This window comes from Pteropus medius, unplaced genomic scaffold, assembly GCF_902729225.1.
Source record: "Pteropus medius unplaced genomic scaffold, Ma_sr-lr_union100, whole genome shotgun sequence".
Classification (NCBI taxonomy): Eukaryota; Metazoa; Chordata; class Mammalia; order Chiroptera; family Pteropodidae; genus Pteropus; species Pteropus medius.
This window is the reverse complement of record NW_024349225.1, coordinates 5,885,903-5,899,375: the sequence shown is the minus strand read 5'-3', so window position 1 is coordinate 5,899,375 and position 13,473 is coordinate 5,885,903. Positions and strand designations below refer to the sequence as shown.

General features: G+C 47.8%; 1 protein-coding gene across 2 annotated transcripts in view; it reads left to right on the top strand.

The window, feature by feature from the left end:
- LAMC2 (laminin subunit gamma 2) overlaps window positions 1-13,473 on the top strand; it is a 56,477-nt gene that overhangs the window by 26,715 nt on the left and 16,289 nt on the right. For both annotated transcript variants that reach the window (XM_039881276.1, XM_039881275.1), the window contains exons 4-11: window positions 2,049-2,184; window positions 5,015-5,113; window positions 7,292-7,428; window positions 8,229-8,351; window positions 9,266-9,455; window positions 11,211-11,323; window positions 12,242-12,460; window positions 13,076-13,258. In XM_039881276.1, coding sequence (XP_039737210.1) covers window positions 2,049-2,184; window positions 5,015-5,113; window positions 7,292-7,428; window positions 8,229-8,351; window positions 9,266-9,455; window positions 11,211-11,323; window positions 12,242-12,460; window positions 13,076-13,258 — 1,200 coding nt within the window. The remainder of the gene's footprint in view (window positions 1-2,048; window positions 2,185-5,014; window positions 5,114-7,291; window positions 7,429-8,228; window positions 8,352-9,265; window positions 9,456-11,210; window positions 11,324-12,241; window positions 12,461-13,075; window positions 13,259-13,473) is intronic.

Genomic DNA, 13,473 nt, shown 5'->3' with positions numbered 1-13,473 from the left:
CCATTTCCCGAGAGTCACCAAACTCTGTTCATTCTTCATCCTCAGTGTTTCCTTCCTACTCTCCGCTCCCAACTCCTGTGCTCCGGGCCATCATGTCACAGCAGGATTCCTCTTACAGGAGCCTGCTGGCCTTCCCCTCCTCACACTATCCTGTTCATTGCTCTAGAGCCGTCTTTCTAAACGGACAGTCTGATAGTTCCCTTATTACCCACAAACGGGTCTGTTATCCTTCTGTTAGCTTTTAATTCATTAGTTGATAGCATGAGCTGATATATCGAAAGTGCCTGACTCAGTGTCTCACGTGTCTTGGGCGCTCGAAAAATGTAGTTCATAACTCTTATCACCGAGGGCCCCTCAAGCCTTTCAGGGTTGACATGGAGTCTGTCACAGACTCTGACTGTGAATGTGACTAATTTATTTCATGCTCCACATGTGGCATAAAAGCCTTTTTTTTTTATAAGGCACAGAGTCAATACCTTTATTGATTTGAATTGTACCTACTAGTGAATGAAAAGTTCACAGGAGAATAATGGATTAGAAAAAAAGGAGCAACTTTTAAGTATTTCGTTGGCTGTATAGAGTATAAATAGCCTGTCACAATTAGTTGAGCTATCTGGATTATTTCATAGTTTTGCCAGCCGCAGGGAGATTTTAAAGCAGGTGAGGCCTCGCCAGCTTCCACCTCATCTCTTGGCTTCCATCAGCCCCTTTCACAGCAGCCCCATCCTCGTTCTCGGCATCTGGGCTTTAATCCAGCGGATTCCTGGGCTGCTTCTTTGTGCCGAGCACAGTGCTGGACCCTGGGGACACAGCAGGGAACGTGAGCTGAAGTCATCATAAGCGAGCGGGGCTAAGGACTGGAGCAGGGGTGGGAGGGGTATTCGAGATATGTGAGCCGGAGAATATTTCTCTAGAGAAGTGATATTTAACCGAGACCTGAGTGCTGAGAATGGGCCAACCCGGGGAAGTCTGGGGCAAGAGCGTTCCAGGCCGAGGGCGCAGCAGGTGCAAATGCCCTGAGGATGGATGAAGTTTACCCCTTTCTAGGAACAGAGAGAGCAGCTGGAACTTAGTGGAGGACGGAGGGAGGTGGGGTAAGAGAGGTTGCGTCTCGCGGGCCAGGATACAGTGGGAGCCACCAGCGGACCTAAACAGACGAATGATAGGATCCGCATTTCATTTTAGAAAGAGCGCCCTGGCTTCTATACATAGAGAATGCAGGCAAGAACGCAGGCAGGGAGGAGAGCGAGAGGCAGGGTCTAGGGAAGGGAAGATGGAGGCTCGAACTGGGCTGGTGGGAGGGGAGGTGCTGAGAAGTGGTTGGGTTCCACAGTGGCACATTTCGTTATCCTGAGAACCTCTTGTCTTTCACCAGCGCTCAACCTGCGAGGACTCATTTACAGGGAAGAGCATGTCTGTAAAAATCAATCACGGGACAAGTGCTCTAGTGCTGTAAACTGGGCGAGATGCATAGGTCCTTCAGCCCTCACAAAGGGCGATGCTCCGGGGATGAGAGTTTCTACCCCTCCAGGCTGGTGGAGACATTTTTAGTCAAGAGGCCTTTTTGTACTCAAAAAAAAAAAAAAAAAAAAAAAAATCACACCATTCGAACACTGACCCTTAAAAGGTGGCTTTTCCCTGCCAGAAATAAGGGAGAATATTGCCCGCTTTCTCATGCCCGTTCTCTTCAGGGCGGCCCGTGTACTCATTCACTAATTTTCTCCCTTCTTGAGATCTCAGAGATTTGACAAATTTCTTTTAAAAAGCCATGGCTTACACACTACTAATTGAAATGAAGCAGATATGTAAATTAAGATGCTTTCAGGAGTCATTTCCATTTCCTTCCCTGAAGAAGACATCCTTGGCTGTCAAAACTCTCCCTAATGGGCAGATTCACACGCAGACATGTGAGAGAACTGCTAGAGGCAGCAGGCGGCGGTTGTTACTTAGTGTTTATGGCACTCCCGCGGAGGGACAGTTGCTTCCTAATGCCGTGTAAATGACATATTTCCTCTTCTTCTTTCCTTCCCCTACCATGTCGGTTACAGGTTCTCTTAGCGCGCGATGTGACGACTCTGGACGGTGCAGCTGTAAGCCAGGTGTGACGGGAGACAGGTGTGACCGATGCCTGCCAGGCTTCCACACACTCACTGATGCCGGGTGCACCCAGGACCGAAGGCTACCGTAAGCACCTACACCCACCACTGCTGCCTCTGCCATGAGTAATGACAGTTATATTGACATTAGTGACCGCTTACCTTTCCTGAGCACCTACTGTGTGCCAAACACTGCCTTGAGAATTTCATATGGCTTATCTCATTTAACCTTCACAAAAAACCTGTGAGGTTGAGATTAAAATTATACTCATGTTGACGATAATAAACTCATACCATGTGAGGTGAAATAAGTTGCCTGATGGTACTGGTGAGGGTGAACTTAGTATTCGGGCCCAGAGTTTGGGCTCTGGAACCATGTCCTCACCCCAACAATTTGCCCCCCTTTAGACGAAGTGGGAAGGAGGTAAAGAATCTTCAAATTCTAACCTGGGACTCGTTTCGACGCCAATGAATTTGGAGTAGAAGAACTTTTCTGCATGACTTTAATCCCCGTTAGTTTGAAGCATCCTCTATCCCTCCTCCCAATCTTTTCTGGAAAAAGTTGGAGCTTACATTACAAATCATACAACCAATCCAGCGATGCGGAGCTGGCAGGGTTTGGGGATGGTTTAGAGGAGGGGGATCTCGACAGCAAAGCCATGAGCTAGAAATCTGTCCGCGGAGGAATCACGTCCCCGTTGCCCGCTTTTCCAGCCCCTCGTCCGCATGCGCACTGTCCCCCCAGCCACGCTCGTACCGTCCCCGTCATCGTCGTCTCAGGTCCTCTTGGCTTCCTGGATGTTCTCTTTCAGATTGTGTTTGGAGACCCTTCCCGGGGCCCGATCTCCCTTTCACAACCTGTTAAAACATGAAGCAGATCATATCACTTCTCCGCTTGCAACCCTCTATTCGCTCCCTTTCCCGCTCAGAATGAGATCCGCCCTTCTCATCAATACCCAGCAGAGCCCTGCCAAATCCCCACGTCCTCAGCGGCCTCAGCCACAGGCTCCCACTCAACTTCTCACTACCTCCCCTGGCACCGTGCATTCGGGCCACCCCAGCCATCCTTCCCTCCTTCAAAGGAGCCAAGCATATGTGACCTTGACCTTGGCCTAGAGCTGCCTCTCCTCCTGCAGAGCCGCACAGAGATTCCTGGGGCTCTATCCCCGCCTCGTCCACCTCCTCACGGAGGCCTTCCTTGACCAGGCCCCACCCTCCGTGTTCTGACTCTTGTTTTATTAAAATCTCTTATTTTCTATACATATTTGTCTGTCTCTCAAACTAGCATGTGAGCCCCATTGTGGCTTTGTCTTGTTCACTGATGTATCTGCTCAGGAAGAGGCATGTAGGGGTGTTCCAGCTCAGCTACAGCTGGCATCTGCTTTATTGTCATTGCTATTCCCATGTCTGCCCTGCCTGAGACTCCTAGAGAACAGGAATATGTCCCATGTCCTAGTATCCCCGGGGCTTCAGAGAGTCCAGATGAGTAGTTTGGAGGGGCTAAGACAGGGAGGAGACCATAGGAATGGAAAGGTGAGGATTGGGGAAGAAATCTGCAGGAAGCCGGACAGGATGTGGCATCTACTCGGATGAAGAATATAAGGGAGAGGGAGGAATCGAATTCGAGTTTGGGCAGGATTTAAAGGGAGTCATAGGGCAGTCGGAGGAAGAGCAGATCAGTAGGGAAAAGACCCACCAGTTTTGGACCCATGAGATAAATACATATCATTAATTGTGTGCCAAACTGAGCGACAGAGACCAGTGCTTTGACCAGTCAGCTATCTGTACACTTAGTCACTAGTTAAAGTACTAGTCTGCATGAGACAAGGTGATGGTGGCTAAATTAAATAATGAAAGGCTTCATTGGGAATGTCTTGCCAAAAAACAAATAAACAGACAAACAAACAACCCAGCCAAACTCAGCAATTCTGCTCCTAGGTGCACACTCAAGAGATATGAAAACATATATTTGCACAGAAACTTGTACACAGATGCTCACAGCCACATTATTCATAATTGCTAAAAAGCAGAAACAACCCAATGTCCATCAGCTGATGAATGGATAAACTAAAGGTGGTATGTCCATAGGATGGGATTTTATTCAGCCATAAAAAGGATGAAATGCTGGCTCACGACGTGACATGGATGAACCTTGAAAACATACTGAGTGAAAGAAGCCAAGTAAAGGCCACATCTCATATGATCCCATTTATAGGAAATGTTCAGAATGGGCCAATCTGTACAGACAGAAAGTAGATTAGGGGCTGCCTAGGGCTGGGGGTGGGAAGTGTAGGGGGTGAGGAGTGGTAGGGGGCATCGGTAAAGGGCCCAGGGTTTCTTTCTGGAGTGATGAAAATGCACTAAAGTTGTGGTAATGGTTGTTCAACTCTGACAAGCTACTAAAAACCATTGACTGTACACTTTAAATGGATGAATTGCAGAGCATGGGGATTCCATCCCAATAAAGGTGTTACCAAAAGAAAGGATGAAATGAACGAAAATAGCAAGTAGATGGAATCAATCATGATGAAAGCAGACATCATTGAATTAAACAAGAGAAATAAAAAAAAAAAAAAGTCAACTGAACCAAATAGTCAACCGAACTAAACAGTCAGTGATGAGTTGGGTTTACTTTCCAGCACAAAACCCTTCCTCTCTTTAGGGGCAGGTAGCAAACAGTTCGTGGACTGGCTGCCGCCCACAGACCACACTCGGAGTAACGCTAACGTAGACAAATGAGTCCTTAATTAAAGGGCCCGAGAGAGATTAGCATGGGCGAGGGTAGCTAAGCGAGACCGCATCGAGGATGAAAGATTCGCTCAAGTCGGTGACATTTGCTCATGAGCACTTGATCTTTGTGTGTACACTTGCAAAACATTTTGAAACACATCCCTAATTTTCTTTTCCTTCTTTCCCAGGGACTCCAAGTGTGACTGTGACCCAGCTGGCATCTCGGGGCCCTGTGACACGGGCCGCTGTGTCTGCAAGCCTGCTGTCACCGGAGCACGATGTGATAGGTCTGTGTGAACTGTGGCCCTACATACAGAGCAGGGAGGGTCCCCTTGGCAACCAGCATGAGAAGCCAACCTCTGAGTGCAATTGTGGAAAGAGGACACTTAACGAATGAATGTTGATGACCTTTTTTCTGCCCTCTGTCCTCAAAAACTAGGCTTTAAAAAAAAATACAACTGAGCCTCCAAATCTCACTGGACTCCATGCTTTTGCTGTGGCTTCTCCTTGTGTACACAACGGTAGAGGCACAGGGCCCCAGTGAGTCCCCTCCCCAACTCCAAATCCCAGGTGCTCTGACACAAGGTGCAATTATGAGGTCATGTGACTCAGCTTGCTCCTAGGAAAGGCCTGCCCTAATTAAACGTGTTGGGAACATTCTAGTAAGAGGGAATATCGCGGCACATGGCTATATTTAACCATCATGCAGAAAAGGAGCCGCCCAGGGTTGGCACGGCGGTTGCATGCACACACACGAACCAGGGAAGATGTAAGAGCCTTTTGGGCCCCATGCCATATTGGGGCAGGTGGCCCAGTGAGGAGAGAGCCACCTCAGCTGTTCCCTACAAACCACCCAGACTTAAAGCTCTGCCCTTGCCTGGGACGGTTGGGAGCAGAGGGCTGTGAGCCCGGCCCCAGAGGTAAAGGCTTCCTCCTCATCACCTTAAAAGTAAGAAAGCAGTTCTTTGGCATCCTGCCAATCACTTATACCTGGGCAGAGGAAATGCCAGCGACGTTCTGAACTCGTGTTTTCAGGAGGTTCTCCGCTGCTGAGGTTGGGGTGGGGAAACATAGCTTCAGGATTTAAAGAGGAGTCACTTTTTGAAAAAGTTTTTAATCTCGAAATGTAACACAGAAATGGAAAACCTCGTAAAACAAATGTCAGCACCACCAAATATATAAACTAGACCTTTGCTAAAAAAGGGGCCGTCCCAACGACACCTCCTCCCTCCCTAGAAGTGACCACTGTTCTGACTTCTATGGTTTTCTCCTCCTTACTTTTCTTCTTAATTTATTTTGCAAGTGCATCCATAAACACCACCCTTTAGTTTTGCCAGATTCTCTTCACTTCCTTCCCCTCCCTCCTTCCTTCCTTCCTTCCCCTCCCTCCTTCCTTCCTTCCTTCCTCTTCCTTCCTTCTTCCTTCCTTCCTTCCTTCCTTCCTTCCTTCCTTCCTTCCTTCCTTCCTTCCGCCTCCTTCCTTCCTGCCTTCCCTCCCTCCTTGTTTTTCAATCCTTTTAATCTCTCCTCCATAGATGTCATAATGATTTTTTTAACCCTCGCCCTGTTTATTTATTTACAGCTGTCCTCTGAAATATCACAGCTAACTTTCTTTTCTGTGATTTTGCACAGCAGATTAGACCACATGATTTAAAGGCAGCTATACCTGAGTTTGAATCTTGCCTCAGCCACATAACCAGCTCAATGACCTTGAACAAGCTTCTTAACCTCTCTGGTCTTGGTCTCTTCATCTAAGAAAATTGGAAATAATAATTCCTATTTCACAGGGTTTTGGTGAGGATTAAATGAGAGAGTACATACATAAGGTGCCTGGCATATCATAAGTGCTAAATAATACCAATAAATGATATTGAAATGATCATTATTTCATGTGGAAGGATGTAGTTAACTTGAACAGAGAAAAAGTGACTCCCCTTAACTTCCCCTGCCCTTTTCTCTGTGACCCCAACATCTGGGACTTGTCTGGCAGCTGTGGTCCTCAGAGAAGCCCCTGGAGGGCTCGATCTGGGAGCAGAGGCGGAACAACAGCCTACACTTTGCTTTTGTAGGGAGCCACTAGCCGTCCTTTGTTATACCCTCACCTGCCCCTCTCCTCTGTGGGCCAGAGCCTGGGTACAAAGGGCAGGGATGGCGGGCCACGCCTAGTGGTCTGGTGGGGGGTGGGTCTGTACAGCCGAGTGGGTGCCGAGACTGGAGCATTTGCCTTCTGTCACTGGCCCCCACCTCCCACCCTTTAGCCCCGATTAAGCCCTTCCCTTGAGGGGCTGTGACTGTCCCACAGGTGGTCTGGGACAAGGGTGGTGTATGCCACTTAGTATTTCCCACCTTTGAGAATAAAAAGATCCCGACGGGGGAGAAAGTAGAAAAGATCAGTCATCACATTCTCTATATTTGAATAAGAAATAACCTATAGCATTGTCCTGACTTCTAAAACTCCACTGCAGGTGTCGACCAGGTTACTACCACCTGGATGAGGGAAACCCTGAGGGCTGTACCCAGTGTTTTTGCTACGGGCATTCAGCCAGCTGCCGCAGCTCTGGGGACTACAGTGTCCACAGAATCACCTCTACCTTCCATCAAGGTAAAGCGTTCTGTTTTCTGAAATTCAGTTTTCAGCATCGTATAGGGCTCTATGCTGACAGATAACCACCTTGCCGTGCATAGGATGGGACCCTCCAAGCATCTTTAGTGACTCTCTTCTAGCTCTTAATGTGTGTTATCTTGACAGGGCGATAGGCAGACCTGATGTCTTGAAAAAGTATAGCTTAATGGTTTGCTCATACCAGTGTGTGAATAACTTAAAAGAATAACCAAAAAGAGACCAGATTTTCATCTCCCTGCATTTCCCATCCCCATCTGTTTCAAAACCACAAAAGAAACATTTATTGGATTGGAGAGTTTATGAGAGTTTTCCTGGAATTCACGTTCACTAACAATACTGTTTTCACATACAGTACATAAGTTAATTTCTGTGAAGTTAGTTTCCAAGCTACAAAGCACCATAAAAATATGGGAGATCGATATGATTGCAACTCTAGAGTTTCTCTTTAAATGTACTGGACCCTCTTACCTCACTAAGGCCAGACCCTGTTTATATAAATAAACTAAAAATCTAAATTACAGGTAGACGAAAACGTGCTCTCTTGTTACAAAATCAGACTCAAAGACAAGTAGTCAGCGTCGCTGTGGGATGGGAGCAGGTGGAGTCGAGACCCAAATAAAGAGGCACAAGGGGACTTTCGAGGACCATGCACGAGTGTAGAAATATGAAGCAGACCCCAGCTGCTAGCCACCGCTAGCATTTTTTTGGCTAGCAAGTCTTGCCTTGTTTATCTCAATGGATGGTTTATCTGAATGCAGAGTGGTTTTATTTTGTTTCAGGTGCTGACGACTGGAAGGCTATCCAAAGAAATGGGTCTCCTGCAAAACTCCATTGGTCCCAGCGCCATCGAGACGTGTTTACCTCGGCACAAAGATCAGACCCCGTCTATTTCGTAGCTCCTGGTACGTATGGCATTTTTCCTCCAGAAGCCAACCTATAAGACTAGGAAGTCAGGACAGAAAAATGGAGTTGCCAAATGCAGTATCTCCAGAGGACAGCTGGGGACAGAGTCATGGCATCGACAGAGGAGAACGGGGTGTTCAAGCAGTCGGACTGGGGTGAGGTTCCTACTTCAGTCAAGTGGGAGGTGTCTAGGCTTCCCACCAAGACAAGACATAAGGACTGTGGTCAACTCTGTGGGTCTATTGAGAAGCAGATGGAAAAGCCAAACTGGGGCATTTCTTAAAGCTTTAACCACTTGGAAATTACATAGATAGATAGATAGATAGATAGATAGATAGATAGATAGATAGATAGATAGATATAGATAGATAGATATATGTATATATATTAGTCAGTGGTATAGAAAAGCTGAATGGAAAAGCTCTGGCAAGAATTCTATTCCTAGTTCAGGTCCTTAGCTAACATGTGATTCCTGGGTAAGTTGTCCTCTTATTTAATCTTTCCAAGTTTCAATTCTCTCAGCTGCGAAACAGGAATAATAATGCCTGCTTCCGAGAATTATTGCCGTCAGATGTGATGACGTTTGCGAAAGCATTCCGTAAACTCTGAAGCTTTACGTAACAAATGGCACTATTGCTGCTATATCTTTATGCACTGGTCTGTCATGTAGATGGAATTGTCTCGCAAGGAGGCCCTTTTAGCATCTCAGTAACTTACCCTCCTTTGTAGCCAGTAGCGGTATGGCCACATCCAGTGCCATGAGCTGGCTTTTCTGGAATGTGGTTTGGGGCGGGGAGGCAGGTGTGTAATACAGAACTCCAACAGAAGTTGCCAACATTGGTGCAAACTTGCTCACTCGTTTGCTTCTCCAGTTTCACAACTGATCTCAATCTTTTCAAATTTTACTGCACAGCCAAATTTCTTGGGAATCAGCAGGTGAGCTATGGGCAAAGCCTGGCCTTTGACTACCGCGTGGACCGCGGAGGCAGACACCCATCCGCCCACGACGTGATCCTAGAAGGTGCTGGTCTACGGGTCACAGCTCCCTTGATGCCGCTTGGCAAGACACTGCCTTGCGGGATCACCAAGACTTACACGTTCAGGTAAAAAGCAAGACTGTCCATGGGTCAAGTACAGCAAATTGTGGTTGAAGTCTCGTCCCTTTGTTCATTCATTCAACCACCATTCATTGTTTCTACAAGCTTTTCTGGGCCCCTTTTACGTAACAGCCATGGTGTCATGTGCTGAGACAGGACATGATTCCTGTCCTCAAGTCCCTGAGTGGCTCATGGGAGAGAAAAACAAACATGATTACAGTGCAGCTTGTAAGTGACGAGATAGACAAGGTGGACACACACATAGGCACAACTAACCCCCATTGGAGCGATCGAGGAGACGTGTCAAGCAGAGAGCCGCTTTCTAAACGGGAGAGGCTAACAAGGCAGTGGAACTGTCATGCCTGAGGAAGTTTGGGGTTTAGGAAGTTGCAGGTAGATAAGCAGGAGTGGAGCATGGAGTGGGGGAGGGGAATACAGCGAGAAGTCAGGTCAGAGAAAGAGGTGGGCTGAGGTCGCGGACGGCCCTGTGTGTCTAAGGAGGCTGCACATTATCCTGTGGAATGGGAATTTTGAATGGTGGGTACAGAGAGGTCTGGGAAGGGGGCCGTGCCTTCTAAGTGCTCAGTACTGATTAGCAGCTTGGAAAGCAAGATGAAGAAATTTGGCCTTTGACTTCTAAGAGTTCATGGTCTAGTAGGATATATGACATGCCAACAAGCAAACATAATACAGTGCAATCATCGCTTCAGTGGTGGTGCATGTTCATGGGGACTCGAGAGGAAAGAGTATCTAATTCTGCTGGAGGAGTCAGGGAAAACATCACAGACAAGGAAACGTGGGCTGAGAACAGAAGGAAAGCCCAGAGCCTTCCCAGGGACAAAAATCAGGACAACCTGTTCACAGGAGTATACGTGGGGATGTGGAAAGCCATAACACAGCGGGGACTGGCAAGCAATATTCATGGCTGCCACATAGCACGTGCAGGGGAGATGGACAGATAAGGTGGAAAGGACTGGAAAAGAACCCAGCACAGTGGGCCTTGTACGTCATGTCAAGGTGCTGAGATCTTGTCCATGTCCGTACAGTGATGGGAAGCCGCCGAGACACTGAGAGTTTGAGAAGCCACATGATCGGCGTGGAGGCTGGGTGCGAGCACCGTGAGGAGGGCAGTTTGGGTAGGGTCCTTCATTGGACCATTAGAATACAAACCAAGTGCACAGTAAATTGTCGTTTAACGAATCAGAGAATGAAATGAAAGAGTTCGGGTTGTTCCTTGAATTGCTATTCCAGGAAAAAAATAAAACAGCATAAAAAACAGTGCAGGGGCTGGTGATGGGATGCAGTGAGGCACTATGATGCCCGGTTAGGAAGGGATTCGATGTGGACAATGTCGAAGGTGGAAACTGACTTTTAAAAAGAGCAAGTGAAATACGCTTAGATTACAAATCATTTAAACAACAAAACCAAAAATGAATGGTTGCTCCAGAGGATGAGAGCTTCTTGAACTCAGAGATGTTTCTAATATTAGGTTTCGCATGACCAGGAATAGAAAGTGGTCTCTGAGGACATGGACCAGCACTGGATGCCATGACCCCTGGAGCTCTGGGATGCCCTCCATTATGTCCTGTGGGGCTTCTGCTCCCCATGGAGTGAGAAAGCTATGTGCCTACAAGGATGTGGCTCCCCGTCCTGCTGGCCCCTCTCTGCAGGACTGCCAAGGGGCATGATTTGTATCAGGTTTACAAACGAAAAGATTTTTAAAGAGTTGTATTTTTAAGCTTTTGCTTTTAAATCGTGCAGATTAAGTGAACATCCAAGCAGTAATTGGAGCCCCCAGCTGAGTTACTTTGAGTATCGTCGGTTACTGCGGAACCTCACGGCCCTGTGGATCCGAGCTACCTATGGAGAATACAGTAAGCAACTGGGAGAAACGGATTTCTCTGTTCTTAGGTTTTAGTTTAATTTGCTTCCGCTCTCTATGGTTCAGCTACCAAACAAGTCGATAAATTACTTGATGGCTTTGATGTACAGTCTCGGAAGGGGTCTAAAATTTTATATTCTAGAAGAGGTCGTTAAAAAGGAAAATTTCTGTAAAAAGAGGTCAGCACCAATGAAGAACGAGTCATGTCGCTTTGCTAAACGAGTCTCCAGATTTAGATGAAAGCTGATTATTTGAAGAAGATGATCTATAACAAATGGGCACATTCCCTTAGCTAGGAGACAGGATCTATGACACAGCCTTTATTCCTAGGGTAGCTTTTCTTTGGGGATTATACTCCTAGTTACCATGTTTGGACATCGTCATATATTCTGCTCATTCCTCTTGTTGAACTTCACCTGTTGAGCCCTCCTAATCCTGACCGAAATTATTTAAATGAGAATTTCTTCCAATTTTTAGCCCCCATGTAAAAAGGAAGCATGGCCGACAGGCACCGTTTCCATGTCCCTAATGCAGTGAATAAAGCGGGAAGTAGAAAAGGCGTTTCCTAACAACTTATTGAGTCTTTACTATGTGACAGGCATGTTCTCTCATTTAATTTGCACGACTTCTGCAGTTGAGGAAACACAGTCATGCAGAGGTTTATGTTATTTGCTCAATCTGCACAGCTAGTGTGTGGGGCGGGGGGGTGGGCAGCCAGAATGCAAACCGTTGTTTCTGGCACCAAAGCCTGGGCACGTCCTGGTGAGGGACCGCTATCCCTTTACGCATGGCATGGTGAGTGAACACCACCTGCCTTCGATAGTTAAGAAAAATAAAATCCAATTGAGGCCTGACTTTAGATCTTTGCACCTTCCCGCTGGCTTCTTCTGACCTGTTCCCTCCGTTGCAGGTACCGGGTACATTGACAACGTGACCCTGATTTCAGCCCGCCCCGTCTCTGGTGCGCCAGCACCCTGGGTTGAACAATGTGTATGTCCTGTTGGGTACAAGGGGCAGTTCTGCCAGGAGTGTGCTTCTGGCTACAAAAGAGATTCAGCCAGACTAGGACCTTTTAGTACCTGTATTCCATGTAACTGCCAAGGAGGAGGGACCTGTGATCCAGACACAGGTGAGCAAATGGTACCTGGACCAGGTGGCTGGGGGTACAGCCGGGTGATGAGGGTCTCCATGGGAGAGAGAGAGCTGTATAAGAAGGACCGTAGCTGAACTCATTTCGGAGATGGGAAAGGATTAAGGAAATGGGGCTGGAGTCAGGGGAAATGGACACGGCGTCCTATTCCACTCAATCCTTTTCATTTTGGAAACGCCACAGGTTGTGGGAAAAGTACTAGGTTCCAGGAAATGGCTGTCATGGTTCAATGCTGGGTGGGGAGCTGGTGTCGAGTTGCAAGAATAGTACTGGGAGATCAAAGGCTGTGTCAGGGCCTGGATCAGTGTGCTGACAAATGGTGTCAGGCCGTGGGGGCGGGGGGCGCGGTGCTAAGTTATGGCTAGTAAAGGAAGTGTGGATGTACTTAGCATGGGGCCGTGAGGGGGAGATTCAGGTTCGCGGCCACGTTTAGAGCTGGGACTAGGGCAGAGGTGAATGCCAGGGCTCAGACACCGTGAAGAAAGCTTCAGAAAGGAAGGCTTTGAGCTACTGAGCTCTGACCCCCGAATTACAGGAAGCGTGGACTTTTACCCCGCTCCTCTGTCTGCCCTTCCATTCTCCCCTGCCTCCCAGGAGACTGTTACTCAGGGGACGAGAATCCTGACGTCGAATGTGCCGACTGCCCCCTCGGTTTCTACAACGACCCGCACGACCCCCGCAGCTGTAAGCCCTGCCCGTGTCGCAACGGGTTCAGCTGCTCGGTGATGCCCGGGACGGAGGAGGTGGTGTGCAACAACTGCCCCCTCGGAGTCACCGGTGAGGCCGGCGCCCGCGTCCCCTTTTCCTCGTGCCGTTTGGGTACCCAGCTTCTATTCCGAGGAAGGTCTAGGGAATTATGATTCCTTGGGGTTGTTGTAAGTGGGCTCATTCTGACGATGAGACTATTTTGATGCCCAAGGGGCGAAGTGGATGGAGGAAGGGCGGAGTGTACGGGAAGAAATCTCTAAAGCTGTTGTAGGAGGTTTGTAATT